The sequence below is a fragment of the Saccostrea echinata genome, unplaced genomic scaffold (assembly GCF_033153115.1).
Source record: "Saccostrea echinata isolate AGI-Se365-2 ecotype Australia unplaced genomic scaffold, CSIRO_AGI_Sech_v1 ptg000028l, whole genome shotgun sequence".
NCBI classification, from domain to species: domain Eukaryota; kingdom Metazoa; phylum Mollusca; class Bivalvia; order Ostreida; family Ostreidae; genus Saccostrea; species Saccostrea echinata.
In genome coordinates, this window is record NW_026889777.1 from 14,885,305 (window position 1) to 14,903,877 (window position 18,573).

The 18,573-nt window shown below is 31.8% G+C and overlaps 1 protein-coding gene across 1 annotated transcript; it reads left to right on the plus strand.

Annotated features, from left to right (window-relative positions):
• The first annotated feature begins 846 nt into the window (after positions 1–846).
• On the plus strand, positions 847–2,013 carry LOC133193553 (EGF domain-specific O-linked N-acetylglucosamine transferase-like). Its single transcript, XM_061329515.1, has one exon. The coding sequence runs from the start codon at positions 847–849 to the stop codon at positions 2,011–2,013; it is 1,167 nt and encodes a 388-aa protein (XP_061185499.1).
• Positions 2,014–18,573: the final 16,560 nt, after the last annotated feature.

The following is an 18,573-nucleotide window of genomic DNA, read 5'->3' on the forward strand; positions in this document are numbered from 1 at the left end:
ACACATATCCCACATGTTCGCAAAATTTCATTGTATTGTACTCACGGTTACGCGACAGATGTTCTAGTTTTGATTTTAAAAATTGAAGTGCAAAATGAATTTGTGGTTCTAATTATAAGCCTCTTCATTTCAAAAAGGAAATAAAGAATGCATTTTCACAGATACAATGCTTTGTTATGAAATATTCTGGCATGAAGTAAGAAATTCAACCTAAAGTGGAGCTCGAATAACCATTCAGCATATTTGCTTTTCCTGTAATTTATTTTATGTATAATTATCATTTCAAACATATATTGATCTTATACAGCTGAGACAACACTGCATTAAATGCCGGTTTGATGATACATGGAGGATTTGTCTTGTTTATATTTTACATGATATCCTCTGTACTTTATATTTTTATATGAAGAACAACAATGGAAATCTAAGAATTTGATCGATTAATATGGCACATTGAGATGTGATTCATTAAATAATAATGCTTATCGTATTTCAAGGGCCGTTTGCAGCTTTTTTTTATAAACCATTGTGATATTATCAAACTTTAATGAAGCGAGGATAAGTTTATAAAGCCTAAACTGCAGCATTAAAATTTAAAAGAAACCAGGTATATCGCATGTGCTTTGTGTACAGAATATTTTTATGTAAACATTTACGCATTTATGATTACTGGAAAAATACGACACTAAAGCAAATTTTGGATTAATTTTTGAATGGATGGTAGTTAGAACTGAAAAAGGTATGCATCTTAAAAGAAGATCATTGTTCGTTTTGTTGATTTTACTGGAATTTGTTTACATTTTGTCTTTCATATACCTTGTTCATTCCGGAATTGGTAATGAAAACATGATGTTGAACCGTAACAGGATGCAATCCGGAAGTTCCGAACAATGCCAATGGATGGCAACGGAAACATTATCTGTACCATCCAAATATTTTCATGCATGTGAAAAGGAAATTTTATTTTTTGACAACATGTTTGCAGTCATAAACAATGTTACACTACAGAATTCTAGAAACTCTAATTCCAAGAAAGGCGATTTTACACTTGCCCTGTTATATAATTCCAATCATTGTAAGAATCAGGTAGACTTAAGAGGACTACATTTAAAAGGTTCCATCCTTTCTTGGATGAAGACTATTCAGCCAAGTAATGAAACGATCTACAATAAAACCCTTTCTTCTCAGAGAATTGGCTTCCTCGCCTCAAGACACGATGTGAATAATCTATACCACACGATGACTCTGATTTATAATATTGTTGTTGCAAAAATTCTCCTACATGTCACTCATAATATAACTGTTGTTATATTTGTGGACACCCATCAGGAGAAAACAATTCTGCAGGAACTTTGGGAGACACTATTTCAGGAAGTCGTACATATAAAGAAGGCGACCGCCACACTCCACTTTGGTACATTGATAATGGTAAACTCTGGATATGACGGATATCTTAGCCACTTCCAGTTGCCACGTCTGCCATTCATTTCAGAATTTACACAGTTCGTTGCCAATAAATTTAGGATTTGCAACAACAAGAAATTAAATTGTTCTAGTATCAATATTTTGATTATATTGAGGCAAGATGGCAGGAATGAAGATGGCTCCGTTAAGGTGACTGAGCGGAAATTCTACAACGAAAGAAAGTTGCTATCAGAGATAAAGAAGTCACTCCCAGCACATAGGGTAAGAGGGGTGAGACTTGAAAGTTTCCCTATCAGAACTCAATTTTCGTTTATATCCCAAACTGACTTTCTCGTAGGAATGCATGGAGCGGGGATGACTTATGCTCTATTTTTACCAGAGCATGCAGGCGTGCTCGAATTGTTTAACGCGAACAGAGATACTGGAAATCTGAACTACAGAACAATTTCAAAATGGCGGAAATTATTTTATCGGGCGTGGCAAAATTATAGGGTGGAAGATGAATTTCCGAACTTTGAGACCCGTTTTCATGCTAGAATTATAAAGTATTATTTTCTGGAATACATTAGATTTAAATGCAAAAATTAATAAAATAATTAAGGATCCCCACTATACATTTATGAAAAATATATTTTAGACATTGAAAAAATTATATCGTCAAAAATGTAAATATTGAGTTTATTTATTTGCATGACTGTAATTCTCAACAAATGGTACTAGCTATTTAAACGAAGGAAAAATGTTCATAAAAGGTATACATGTATATTATTTAACAGAAATCACTTTCGCTAACTTAATTGTGGGGAAATTGTAAAATGCATAGTTTTCTTTTTTTCCCCTTCTCTTTTTAAAAATTTTTAATCTATAGGGAGTCACTATTAATAGCTGCCAAGAATTAGAACTCCTCAGTATGCATGGAGTGTATTGAGGGCCCTTATAAAAAATAATTGAAAAGTGGCAAAGATGTCTGTCACTTTATTTGTCATCTTGTTTTCGATAATAATGATTAAATTGGCATTTTTAATCTCCATACATACAACTAAGGCGTGCCAGGTTTCAAGATACATAAAGCTACATTAATAACCTGAATTATTGTCACAGAGAAATAAAATCATGCATATTTGATAGTGTTTGTAAGCAAAATATCGGGTAGAAAGCGCTATGAAGTCGATAGATCTAAGTGACGTTAGTTAATTTTTTATCATTGCTTAACCATAACACCAAAAACTACGTGAAATAATCTCCACTCCTAGAATTTTTCACCATAAAATATCACCAAAATTACATTCAGAAGAAAAAGCTATGGCCACGGACCTTCAAGATAGATGATACAAAAAAAATTCTTCAAAAATCATGAAAATAACAACTAAGGCCTTGTTTATATATTTATTAAGTTATTTGAAAACGCTTTGTTACAGTTTTTAATTTTTCATTCAAAGTTTCACATGATGTCCTATAAGTGGATAAAAAGTTGTATAGATTTATAAAGTAACAGCAAAAAGGAAGAATTCTGAACAGCATAGAAAGTTTGCACTTGTTTTTGAAATCTTTTATTTGCATCATTTGCAACCTAGGTCCAACAAGATGTGTTTGTGAAACACTATGCCCCCCGATGGTAACACAATTCTGGAGTGGGACGTAGACTACAGTGCAATAGTTATGGCCAATGTTAAAGTTTTTCAAATGTAGGTCAAACGTCACAGCTGAAGTCACATGATCAAAAATTTCTGTACCAATGGAAAGGTCCTGTCATAATGAACACTCATGTCAAATATTAGAGCCTTACCCTCACACTATATTTAACTGAATAGGGTTAGTCTCGCACCTATAGAGATATGAAGGGTAAGTCTTTGCACACTATTCGACTCTATAGGGTTAATGTATCATATAACTAGTAGTGTATCAGCCCTGATACAGGCGTATTGTACTAGGTGAGATTGCGTGCGGGACCTAAGGCTGTCTCGCCCTCAGAACTGAGATATCTTTATAGATATAAAAAATAACATTTAAAAAAAATCCTGTCTCACGAGTGAAATAAATTTCATATCCAACTACAAAGCATTGAACTTTCTGTTTATTAAATTTTCTTTGATTTCCCTTTGCCTCAGTCTTTTACAATGTCATAGACTGTGACGTCGTAGTTGAGCGGTTGAGACGTCATAGCTTAGCAACTGTTAGATTGAAAACGTTGTAATATGGATTTTAGCAACATATTTGGGAAGAAACTGGCAAGACTATAACTATCAAGACGGCTTAGTTATACTGTCTCCATCTTATGGCAGGTCAGAAATTATTTTTTACTTACTTTGATATCCTTTCACACTGTGACAGAATATTACTTTGGTATCCTTTCACACTGTGACGAAATATCACTTTTATTCACAGAATAAATCACCTTATTTCACTGTTGAGAATGTAATAAATATAGTCAGACTCTGTCGTTCTTTTATTTCGAGTTTATTGACATATGAAATATCAAGGTAGGAATGAAAATATATATATATATATTAGGGATGACAATTTGTAACCGGTTAATCTATTACTCGGTCGGAACAATGGTAATCTGTTAGAAAATCTGTAATCGGTTAGTCTGAAAAAAATTAAAATAATTGGAAAATTGACTGTCTTAAAATGCATTTCTGAAAAAAAAAAAAGAAACGTCTGCATAAATGTTGATAATTAAGCTTTTTTCACATATCTATTTAAGCTTATATGGAGGTAATTATGGCTCTCTGGATTGAGATCAGGGGTAACTGGTCAGTTTGTGAAGTGTTAATTACTGTTTTTAAAAACACCATGCCGTTACCCCGACTGTCCTGTAATTCTTTAATTATATTAAATAAATTGAGCACTGTGAATTGGTATGTCTATCTTTTGCCGTTATCTATTAAATTATATTATTAGACAAATATTGTACATTCAGTGAAAGTTCAGACAGTTTTAATTATGGTAACAGTGCAGAATGAACAAATGTGCCATCTGCTCTGGAAAATTACCAATATCTGATTTTACAGGCATGCATGTTTTATGTTTTTTTTTTAAAGTTTTTTCTTGTCTAATGAAATTGAAATGAAATATATGTAGTTTCCTCATCATGATAAACAGAATGTTTTTCAGCTTCTAACGTTATTTAGTCTTCTTGTGAATATGACTAGGTACTTGACAAAAATGTCAAAAAACGTGTACATTTGCATTTTGATATGATTAACCGACTAATCGGTCGGAACGTCTTGCGGTTAATCGATAAGCAATAATATTCTGTATTCGTTGACATCCCTAATATATATATATATATATATATATATATATATATATATATATATATATATATATATATATATATATATATATATATATATATATATATATATATATATATATATATATATAGTGTAAATTGATTGATTTATTGTACGTGGATGTGTTTTACGTCCCAAATTTTTCACTCACACATGTGTAGAGACGTCACCATATACCCGGTGAAGGGGTTCAAATTTAGACCTATACATAGATTTGAAGATCTTTCTTCCACGCGAAAATGTCCTTCCACCCAAGAGATACCCCCCCCCCCCTCAATAAATTTTGTTTCTTTACGATTTTGTGAAGTTTTTAAATCAATATTGTATAATTTAAATTATTTAATTCAAGTATATTATAAGAATTAATTGTAATGAATAATTTTGAAGTTAGAGGTTCTAACTAGGGATGGCAACGAATATTCATTCGATGAGTTGATATTCGAATATGAATTTAAGATTCGAATATTCGTTTTTTTCAGATTTCATAAAAAGAAGTACTGTGATTGATAAATTTTGATTAGAACAGTGCTTGGATTATCCCTGTTTAATTTACTAGCGATCAATTTCGATCGCCTGATTTCTTTCACTACTTTCTTATCTTATAGATCTACTAAATTATATGTATTTTGTTTTGAGTAAGGTGTTAAAGAATTGTACAATAATGCTTTATGTATAATACAAAACGTACTTTCATAGTTTTTGTTAGCTAGATATGATCGGATCTAGAATCGAGAAAAACAAAATGAAATCTTAGAAAGTCTAAAAGGCGTGAAGAGTATAAATTAATTGATAATTGAATGGATGTCCGATAGAGTTAGTCTGTAATTAATATTGTAAAGGGCTTAATTTCAGAATAAATGTGTAAATTACTTGATTATCTCTGGTTGTACATAATCCTGAATTTTATATTCATTATCGGGAAATTAGTTAATTACCTAGGAAAATTGTCTATGGAAATATTTGTTTACATTGTATCAAAGATTATAATCATATCTCTTATAAGGCAGATAATTGTAATTCATTACACGTATTGAAATCTGAACAGTATACCGTTGCCTTTAGTATGACGACTGGTTCCTCAGATGAAGCTACGATAAATACACATGTTTCATTTGTTAAAATTATACTTTTCTACATTTAAATCAATTATTTATTTCAGACATTGACAAATATCAAATGAAATTTCTTATTGTACACCTACAAAAGTCTTCATACAATTTTACTTCCAAAATAAGTATACCTACGCTTAGCCTTCCATGATGCATATTTAAAATAAAACATATTTTATTTATTTTATCGAATATTCGAATATATTCGAATACATTCATTGAATATTCGAATATGCATTATTGACTAAATTGACATCCCTAGTTCTAACCAAACTTTTCTCAAAAGTTGACGAGTGCCATTTGTTGGATGCTAACTGGGTATGCCTTTTACACTAAAAACTGTAGAACCAGTAGAAAATAAGAATCTCCGGATAAGTTGTTACACGTTCACTTATAGATAAAAAAACTTTATAAATAAGTCATCTAGTCAAGATTAGAGTTTTACAAATACATGTATTTTATCATGCCCCCGCCATAAAGTGGCCGGGGGCATATAGTATTACCCTTTACCGTCATTCTGTCATTCCGTCATCATTGACTTTCCGTTCATTATCTTGGCAACAGTTGCACACGTTCAACTCAAATTAGACATATGGATACGTCATAGGAATACGCAGGTCAAGTTCGAAACTTTGAAACTTTGAAACTTTTATTTTCACTAAAGCCCCCACATGGGGTATATTAGTACAATAAGAGTTTAACAACTGAACAAATCAACATGTGAACAGTTAAAACATAATGAACCACAAAAAGATCTTTGATATGGACAGTACTGACGGTTGTATAAAAAATCGTTTAATGTTTACATTCGAATTTAGTAATGATCTGATGATTTTTGACAGAGTTGTCCCTCTTGAACTTAGTAAAAGAATAAGAAATTTTCAGTTTCAGCTCTCTTACTTTTGACAATTGTAGGGATGTATATAAATGGTTGGGATTGCATATGCAGGTATTTTACCAGAAAGTTTGAATTTGGTCGTGGTCCGATGATTTTTGACAGAGTTATCCCTCTTGAACTTTGAAAAAAATAAGAATTTTTCAGTTTCCGGTCTCTAACTTTTGTAGGGATGTATGTATAAGGTTGAAATTGCATATATGTAGGTATTTTACCAGAAAATACAGGTCAAGTTCGAATTTGGTCCTGGTCCGATGATTTTGGCTGCCTACGGGGGTATTCGTGGCCTTAAGACACATCTAGTTAGTGCATGAAGTTATCCCAGTATATTTATAAAAGAGTAGATTTTAGAGTTTTACGAATTATAAGTGGTACACTGGTATATACTGGTATATTGCTTATATACTGGTATATTACTTATATACTGGTATATAGTAGTATATTACTTATATACTAGTATATGCTGGTATATTACTTATATACTGGTATATAACTTATATACTGGTATATACTGGTATATTACTTATATACTGGTATATTACTTATATACTGGTATATTACTTATATACTGGTATATTACTTATATATATAAATAAGTGATCTTTTCGATGGTAATTGAAGTCTCTTATCTATTATAAAATACTTGTATATGGAAACAATGCTTTTCAATATCATAATAATTTCTGGGTATAATCACAAGATATATTAATCTCCGTGAGTCATTAAAGTATTTAATCTGTTATAACAAATTTATTGAATTCGTTATAGCGAATTCTGAAACTTGTTATTACGAATTAAATTCGTTAAAACGAATTCTCTAATTTGTTTTAACGATTTAAATTCGTTAAAATGAATTCCACAAATCGTTATATCGAATTCATACATATTTTTCTATAGGTCCTGATTGTTGAATTTGATTTAACGAATTTAATTCGTTGTAACAATTTTTTGAATTCGTTATAACGAATTCAACAAATTTGTTAAAACAGATTAAATTCGTTATAACGAATTCAAGGAAATTGTTATAACGAATTAAATTCGTTATAAGAAATTCTACAATTAGTTATATCGAATTCGAAAATATTTTTTGATAGGTCCTAAATGGGCTTCCGTATTAAAGCAATATTTACATTCACTGAATATTATCTCCTTTATTTCTTAAGAAAACCATTGCCATTTATCAGTCAGTAAACACCACTGAGCATATCACCTCTACAGATTTCTGGAGCAGTGGCCGTTCCAACAATGAAACCTACAATGACGCACATATCTATCAACTAGGGTATACTGAAAAGCAGATCCGTAAAACCGATTAACATCTTTCAAATTCAAAATAAGGAAAGAAATAGTTCCCTTTATAGAACAAAAAAGTATCTTTTTTATCACAACAAAGGTCGACAGGTCGACAGTTGACACCCAATTGGGATACTTTTTCTCGAGCCCTCCCGAAAGATTAGGGTTAGTCCTCAAACCCATCGGAAAGATTAGGGTTAGTCCTCGAACCCACCTGAGAGATTAAGAGAGATTAGGGTAAGTCCTCAAACCCACCCGAGTGATGGGGGTTAGTGCAGGAACCCACTGGAGATAATAATCCGTCGACCTGTCAACCCGTCGACTCCTTAACCTTTCGACCTGTCAACTTGTCGACCTGTCAACCCGTCGACTCGTCTACCTGTCGACCTGTCTTCCTGAATACATGTAGACCAGTCAAACAAACAATTTGTCAACCCGTCGACCTGTCTTCCTGAATACATGTAGACCTGTCAAGCAAACAATCTGTCAACCTGTCAACCCGTCGACCTGTCTTTCTGATTACATGTAGACCTGTCAAGCAAACAATCTGTCAACTTTTCGACCTGTCAACCCTTCGACCTGTCAACCTCTCAACCTGTTGACATGTCAACCTGTCGACTCGTCTACCTGTCGACCTGTCAACCCGTCGACCTGTCAACCAAACATTCTGTTAACCCGTCGACTTGTCATCCTTTCGACCTGTCAACCTGTCTTTCCGTCGATCTGTCAACCTATCTACATTGTACCTGTTAACATGTCCACAATTTTATCGAAAAGTTCCTACGCGACAGATAATTTCTCCAAATTTCCTCATATTCTTTAGCAATGCACATTAATTCTTCAGCCCTTTGGCGTATGAAAATTTTTACCGGTACTACTTATCCATATATCCTAGTTGAGCAATACACTATTTCATCTACTAAATCCTACGTTATATGATTATTTGCACTGATATGAATATAAACAATAAAATGTCTTTCTTTGTTTGTTACTACGGGAATTAACGTTGCAGCTATTGCAGAAAAAAGCATGCATAACCCGTTTACGTGGGTTATGCCTATTTTCTGCAACAGCTGCAACATTAATTCACGTACTTATAACCAAAGAAAGCGTTTTATTTGGGTGATTTTGGAAAAAAAGTTTTGTGATTTCAAATTTGCTAAAAGTGCTTTGAAATTTTTAAGCATTCAAATTTAATTAGCGTTACTTCTCAAACATGTTCTAGGACAGCACTTTTATAATTTTTCATTCATAGTTGTTTATATTTCTACGAGGAGTAAAGTTTTAGCTTAAGGAAAACGTAAAATCAATGCCCATCCGTATAAAATAACTTTCCCCATTTATCTAGAGGTTTGGAGTAGATAACTACCTCTTAAAGGGTACAGTCTCGAAATGATTGAAGAAATGTTGTGTTTGTCTTTTTCAGAACAAAATGTTTGGGAATTTCATATGTAATTCTGGATCACAAGGAACTTTAAAAATATTTAAAGTTTCGTTACATTGAGAATATGCCATTTTCTTTTTTTCAGATGGAAGATGATAAGGGATAGGAACAAACCTTGAAAATCTAATTTGTTATCTGTTTCTACATTTGAAAATGACCAAGAATTTTAAATAAAATCGACCAAAACTTTTTTTTAATTCTTGGAAATTTACTCGTAAATGCATTTACTTTTATAAGTATAAAATGATTATGTAATTTCCATGTAAAATGGTAAATATTAATGAAAAAGGAAGTTTGATGTTTTATTTCAGGAATTTAAAAATTAGTTTCTGAGAATTGCCTTTTTATTACCTATGTAGACTGCAAACACAGTTCCGCTTAAGATTACAGCATGATAAACTGATCAGGAAATTATCTCTGTTAAATAGTATGCTGATTTTTGTGTGGATTCTGCACATATAAAAATCATACAGAATAAAATCAATACCTAGATAGACTCCTATAATGCTTAAAAACCCGAAGGATAAAAAGAATCTAACAATAACAGTAAAAATATAGCGATCAGCAGAATTTAATAGATATTATGAAAAAGAATGAATTACTATGGGAGAGTTGTCTTAGCGCACATACAATGTAATCTGTTTTAATAAAGATCCCCATAAGTAGCAATAAATTTCCATTGAAAAAGGTGAAGATAACGAACAGTGATCGATCTCAAAAAATCTATAAACAATACAAATATGTGAACAGGGAATAACACGTGGACCCCTAGAAACTCCAGAGGTGGGATCAAGTACCAAAGGGGAGTAAGCATTCCCTGTTGACAGATAACACCCGTCGTGAGTCCCATGAGATATGAAGATAACGAAGAGTAATCAATCTCGAAAGTCCAATGAAACGATATAAATATGGAGCAGAGCAAACACGGACCTCAAAATTTAGAGGTGGGATCAGGTGCCATGGAGGAGTGAGCATCTCCTGCCGACCGATCACACCCGCCGTGTGCTCCTTGTCATGATCGGAAAAAAAACGGAAAAATCTGTAGACAGTTCAGTGTATAAATAATGGATTAACAATTAGTATGAAAAACGTCAGTCAGCATTTGACTCAATGATAGGTTGTATGTGCTGACAAGGTCATTGTATCGACCGTAAAACTTGCAAAAAGATTACTTCAAACGAGACTGTTGATATCCTTGTTTCATCAACTTGTTTGTCAATAGCTTGCCTCGTTTAAGAAATTGTTCATACGTAGAGCATGCTCTTGCGTATCGAATCAACTGAGAGACATAAACCCCATGTGCAGGTGATAAGTGTATATTGCTACATAAGTAAGGGAAGTTGACGATTGAAAAGTTGAGGTCATCACGTTTATCATCAAGCTTTGTTGTTAGGTTCCCATTAAAGTCTTTTTCTAGTAAAATATCTAAACATGAAACAGATGTGTCAGAATCTGTGGTATTTTTGTTTTATTTTAAGCTCACTTGGATATATCGAGTTGACATATGAATGAAAGTAACTATTGTTAATTGATAATACGTCGTCAATATATCGAAATGTCGAGTTGAAGGCCACAGCAAGTGTTTTCTTATTCTCATGTAGAAGTTTTTGAATATTCATATGAATACAAAAATAGGTCTGCTAATAAGTTGGAACAATTGGTACCCATGGGAATTCCAACAGATTGTTGGAAGACCCGATCTCCAAAAACTGCATAGATATTGTCAATCAGAAACTCAAACATCTTTTTAATATCAACTTCAGAGTACTTGTGTGTACAATCAGAGTGCTTTTTTACAAAATAATTTTAAATGACCGATGACAAGGTAAGTATATTTACGAGTTCCATATTTATTGAAAAAGCAGCTGTCTATGATGTCAAAAAGCCTGGACTTCAATTTATCGAGAGGAATGGTTGTATAAAGTGTTGAAAAGTCGTACATTTTGATGCTATTGATTTTAGTAAAATTTTGTGATTTCATTTTCCAAAAGTTTTTTGGAGTTTTTTAAGTATCCACATCTGATTTACACCACTTCTCAAATATACTGTTGTACAGTACTCCTGAAGTTTTTTCCTTCATTACAGTAAATATTTTAGTGAGGAGTAAAGAAAGAGGCTTGGTTGAACATTTACTGGGATCTGCTATGTATCTTTGTTTGTAAGGATTTTTATGAAGTTTATGTATTGATCAGGTAGATATATATATCTACACTGTATATATCAGAAATATAGTCACAATTAGTATAAAAAAGAGCCTAAAAATTGGTATAATACTTGTCAGCCAAAATACGACCCAATGATAGGTTTCATTAGCTAATAATGTCGTTATAACAGCCATCGAATTTACGAATGCCGACTTTAAACGAGTTTTTTTTTTTTTGAAATCCCTGTAACATCAAGTTATCTGACAGTAGCCTGTCTCAGACAATGCTTTTCAGTATCGAATAAAATGAAAGATATTTTCATTCCGGATGATAGCGGGATATTACTATCTAAATAAGGAAAGTTGACGGTGGAAAAGCTTAAATCATCTCGTTGGTCACAAGTTTTGTTGTTAGTTGCCCTTGTTTTCCATCGTCAGTAACATATCCGATTCCGAAAAAAAGATGTGACAGACCCTGAGGCGTCTTTTATTTCGAGTTCGCTGGGAAATATCGAGTCGTGTGATTGGAAGTAACTAATATCATTTGATAACACGTCCTCGATGTATCTAATTGTCGAGCTGAGGGCCACTGCAAGTGTATCCTCTTCTCATGTATAAATTTTTGAATAAATTCTGCTTTACACCTGGTCTCAAAAGACTGCATTAATGTAAATGAGAAACTCTAGCATCCTTTTAATATCAACTTCAGGGCAATTGTGCGTAGGATCAGAGTGATTTAACAAAGTAATTTTGCTGATGACCAATCACAAGATATTAAAGGAGCCGTTGTCTTTGATAACAAAAAGCCCATTGTTTAATTTATCGTGCTGAATGGTTGTATATAGTTTAGAAAAGTCGTAGGTTTTAATGTTACCGACTTTCGAAAAATTAGCTGATTCTAAATTTTTTAAACGTTCTTTGGAGTTTTAGAGAATCCAAATCTAATTTACAAAAGTTTTGGAATATGCTGTATCACAGTACAACTGAAGTTTCTCCTTCACAGCAGTTAAAATTTTTGTAAGGAGTAAAGAAAGAAAGAGGCTTGATAAAGCATTTGATCGACATGGTAATGTATCTATTTGTTAGGATTTTCATGAAATTTAGGAATCAGGTATAGGTAGAGTAGATCGAACCCACCTTTATTGACTGGAATGTTTAAAGTATTAGACTGAAATGTGATTTTGAACAATTTCATTCTTTAAAAGCGAACTGTGAGTATAAGTTAGATTTCCAGAAGTAGAATTAAAACCAAGTTACTCTAAAATACAGCTATAATAATGAACCTTACAAACAAAGACGATGATAAAAAAATTGAAATTAGAAAACAGAATAAATAATTGTTTAAAAGTTAAAGACTTATTTAAGGAAGATCCATTCTCGGGTAAATATCTTAAGGAAATTTTTGCAAATATAAACATTGCAACTTGCTTAAAACATAGTTAAGGGGAAAAAACATTGTCATGGTATTTTTTTTTCAGCACTGCACTCTTGACTTCTGAAATGTTTATTAAGGTAGTACAAAACACCATGAAATCTGTTTTAACTCATTTCTTTTAAAGTGCACTAGAAAAAATTAAAAGAATAATATCACTAAAATGTCAATAATCAATTATCTCTTTAAGGAAATTATTAACATGTGACAGGTTATTTCGCAATATTTAAAAAAAAATTAGAGAATCTTATATATTGGTCATTCTAGAGCCTACATTTTAGAATGTGTTTATGCTATCTACATGCGATATGACAGACTGTAATTAAATGCAAAGTAACTTTTGATCCATTTACAGTAGAAACCTGATATTTGGATATACATACGTATTTATAAGGAGTCTCCCTTCTTTGTACACAATAAAGGACAAGGACATATTTAAAGATTAAAGGTCAAACAATGTTACGTCATCTACTGATTCTTTTCATATTTTGCATTACATTTTAAAAGCGCCAAAATATTTGCATCTGGCGGTTCAATGTTCCTCATTTTAACACATTCTGTTGATTATACATTTTCTCTTTAAAGCACGTAAAATGTAGCATAGTTACCTGTGAATTCTCCATTCCTGTGCCACGTTTGTTGTATTTTTTCATCATATTTTACTCAAATATACCGGTATCAGAAAGGTTGTATTTATTAAAAAAGCTTCACACAAATTTGCAATAGATCGATCGGTAATTTTAAAAAACTGCATATTCTAAAGTGCAATGTTTGATTTCACAATCTTCTTACAGGGGTCTGATAGGCCATTTTTCAAATTATGCGGGCAAAAATGTGCGGTTGAATTTCTTTCAAATTACATATAAATTAAAGAGATCATGAAAAGGAGCACACGGCGGGTGTGACCGGTCGGCATGGGATACTCATTCCTCCATGGCACCTGATCCCACCTCTAAATTTTGAGGTCCCTGTTTGCTCTGCTCCAAATTCGTATCGTTTCATTGGACTTTCGAGACTGAATACTGTTCGTTATCTTCATATTTCATTTTGTATCCTAGAAGTTTAAAAAAAATGAACTTGAGGAAAAATTTCGCTTATCAATTGTGTTCTACCTTAAAGTTTGAGGTACAAACCGACCCTGCAATGGGAAATTAAGGTTCAGGTAATTTATATTCAGCTATATATAAAACAAAGAAACAAGGATAATGAAATAATTATTTATTAATCTGACTTAAATGATATTCATTAATATAATTTTTTTGGAAAAAAATGAAAAGTTCTAAGTCAATTGGGGGAAAAATAGTTAATTTGGGGTAAAAATTGAATCGATCAAATCGAATGTAGTAGCATTATTAGTCCCCTACCGGTGAAACCGGAGGGGACTATAGGTTTCCTCTGAGTCTGTCCGTCCGTCTGTCTGTCCGTCCGTCTGTCTGTCTGTCTGTCTGTCTGTCAGTCTGTTCCACTTGGTTTTCCGCACTTTTTTCCTAAACGCTTTCAGATATTGAGCTGATTTTTGGTATGTGAGTGTATCTTGATGAGTTACAGATCAAGTTTGCATTTCGTTCCGCTTCATTGATTTTTGACGGAATTACGGCCTTTTCAATTTTTACGGGTTTTCCGCAATTTTCTTCTAAACGCTTGTAGATATTGAGCTGATTTTTGGTATGTGGCTTTACCTTGATTAGTTATAGATCAAGTTTGCATTTCGTCCCGCTTCATTAATTTTTGACGGAATTATGGCATTTTCAATTCTAACGGGAACCAGATTACACTTGCCGGTAGGGGACTAGTATTGCTAATGCAATACTCTCAGAATGCTTGTTTATCTTTACAATATAACGTCAAACGAGCATTGCTTCAACTTAAATGTTCATATGTCACATTTTTTGTTCTGTCTAATAAAAAATGTACATAAGGATTTTATAGCTCTGAATATGAATATGAACAAGAAAAGTCCTTTTCAAACGAGAAATGGCAAGTGTTACTCAGTTCAAAATCAGTCCAAACTTTCCGTATTTCTGAAATTCATGTAGAGGAATCCCCAATAGTGATATTTATTCATAATGTCTTTAAATCTGGTTAATGTAATGTAAAAAAGGGGAATAAAATAAGAAATTGAAATTATGTAAGCCGTCTGATTTCCCTGTAGACTACTGCATAGATGTGTTCGATAGATTATTTAGTCATTTGTTTGGGTGTGCGGTATTCCTTTGTGTTCGATGCTCATACGACATAAAATACCTGTTTTTATTTTAAATAATATATTAACACTTAAGTGTTTATCCAAATGAAACTAATGTCATTATACTTCGATGCGTTGTCTGTGTGATTCGAGCGGCACGGAGTAAGTGGTTGATCCGTACATCCCTTAAAATCATCGTATTAATTTGTAGATATCTACCATACAAACTAATTATGGTAATCACGAGGGCAAACGTTTTCAATCAAAGCGAAGATGCAGGTCTCAAGGGTTGAAAAATCATGTGTTTAAAGCTCATTTGATTTTTTTCCCGTTTGGACTGTATATCTACAAAACAGATGGAATAAAATTCGCATCAAAAACATAAAATTGAAATTATATTTTGTAAATGTCAGTCCAGAGAAGTTTATATATATATATATATATATATATATATATATATATATATATATATATATATATATATATATATATATATATATATATATATATATATATATATATATATATATATATATATATATATATATATATATATATATATATATATATTTATCCCATGTTTACCCCTTTATCCCGTGGATATGACTCATTGAATAAATTTTTCATAATCCACAGTTGTGACGTCACAATGGTTCTTGCGTTAGCGCGATGAAGTAAAATAAAGTGGAGTCCTATATAAAACAGTGTAAAACATTGGTTGTGAAGTATTAAACATGGGATAAAAAGAATCTCCCATGATTTGTAGTTGGATATGATTTTTATCCAACTCGTTGTGTGTTTTCTTCCCCTCGCCAAGGCTCGGGGATAAAAAAAACACACAACTCGTTGGATAAAAATCATATCCAACTACAAATCATGGGAGATCCTATATATATATATATATATATATATATATATATATATATATATATATATATATATATATATATATATATATATATATATATATATATATATATATATATATAAATGTACAATTAAATTGGAAGTCTAACAAATAACTGGAAGACCTTGTCTTTTTGGTATCCTATTCATAATAACCTTGGAGTACCTGTGTGTAGATCCACAATGCATTTTTAAAAAGTAGGTTTACATGTGACCAGTAACAACGTACGCAATTTTCGAGTTTCATTTTTAATTGAAGAAGCAGTTGTTAATGATGTAAACAAAACTGGTCTTTGGCTAACCGTGGTGAATGGTTTTAAAATGTTGAAAAGTCGTTCTGATGCTAGTGTTTTTGGTAAAATGTTGTGATTTCAAATTTTCTAAAAGTTTTTTGAAAGATTTGATTATCCCTTATCGAATATTTTGTTGTCGAGTACATTTGAAGTTTCTCCTTCACTACTGTTTATATTTTTGTGAGTAGTGAAGAAAAAGGCTTGGCAGAGCAGTGACTTGTACCAACTATGTATCTATGTATTTTTTTTTTTTTTTTTGAAAATCATTGTAAGTATGGTAATTCAAATTCAATTTGGTTGCTGGGAATATCAAAGACATTTAAAACTGACGTATAATTTTTAAGACTTTCCCCCTTAGAAAGGGAACTATGAGTATAACTTGGATTACCACTTGTAGAATTAAATATAAGTTCCTTTAAAATGCAAATGTATTTATGAACCTTTGAAACAAAGACAATGCTTTGTCTGCTGGAACCAGTACATATTTACTGAAGCTTACAAACAATTTTCCTTTTCACAATGTTTATAAACATGTGGGAACCCCTGTTTTCTTCAATCCATGAAGCTTGTTTTCTACACGCCCCTGTCTTTCTTTACGAAAAGATAAGAACCTTTCAGATAATGGAATCCATAAGTACATTTAAATATGTTAGGATTGTAAGAGATACAAGCATGTCTATAGAAAGACTAATTAATCTTTTGACAGCTGACGGAGTTGTTTCTGTGATCAGCTGTATCTAATTAAGGTTAATTGATATATTTTTTTTCTTCCCTTTTATAGCTTTTGGACATCAGTAATACACAGCGTTAAGATAATTAAATAAATGGATCTTTTACTGATCCCCATTAATTGCTATGTTTGTTATTGATTTTAGGCAGCCAGTTTATCTTCTAACAACTAATAAATACAGTATAAGGAGTTCAATGTATGATTATTACTTTTCTTATGAGTATTCCGGGAAAATTGAAATTGTACCGAAGTGTTTTGTAAAACAAATTATACCTCCACGGGCTTTTGTTTGTGCAAGTTTCCATGCTATTTATTTTAAGGCTTGGAGAAGGAATAAATCTGTTTACATTTTCCCATTATGAGTCAAATCCAGATTCGGTATAACATTACTGCATTTTTATATGTATAGCAACTAAACATTCAAAAGGAGTCGAAAATCGTTCAAATTTGTGAAAGAAATATGCAGATAGCGTTTTCTTTATTTAGATGCGTTGAAAAAGTTTTTGACGGAAAAGTACATAGCCTTTTCAGATTACGTGACTCATAGACAACCTTAAATCACTGAGAATACTGAAAGGTAGACATCAAGTAGATCCTTAAATGAACTAAATAACCTGCAATTAATCATGATTAATTACAACTTGTACATTAATGGAAATGTAAAGATAACAGACATGCACCTATCAAGCTCAAAATCAAATACAGCAATAATAAAATTAAAAGCAGAGCAAAAGCAATGCAATGGGAAGAGGGGATATGAGATGCCATGGATGTTGAAGGATCCACGTTAGCTCTAGGAAAATTTTATATGACAAGGACAATTTATTTCACAAACACAATTATAGTCTGTTCTACGATTTGAATGTATCCACTATTTGCATTATATCAAGGTCCGTACAAATACCATTATTGATTTTTAAATGTAAAATGAAACTATGGCAAAGAATTTCCCCTCACAAATAACTTGAAGTACATATAAACTTTTGTGTAAAATAACTAAAATAAACTTATGTTTAATATTAAGTTCCTGTTATAGTAATTCAAATTATCGAAATGTTTGTTATAAAAAATAGAGGTATCGCAATATACTCCAATATATCAAAGTTCAAAAGTTGTTTTTTTTTTTCAATAAAGTGAATAACATTTATTTAACCGGGAACCACATATTTGTTTATATCATGTATTACAATACTAAATTTTTTTTATTCAAAGGGATTATTACTTGAAGGAAATCATAATTGATATAAAATTAGAGCAATATTAATGAATCACTTCTCCAAAAACGTTGCACATTTGGGCAAAGTATAACAGTATCAAAGTTCCATCGTATTTTAGAATGTAATATAGCAAATTATAGTTACGGTAAATAAAGTACAAATTTTTAGTATGGTTTGTTTTATGAATAGACAATACTAGTAT

What these genes read in the sequence shown, in the direction of transcription:
- LOC133193553 (XM_061329515.1), top strand. Translation starts at nt 847, where the DNA reads ATGATGTTGAACCGTAACAGGATGCAATCCGGAAGTTCCGAACAATGC.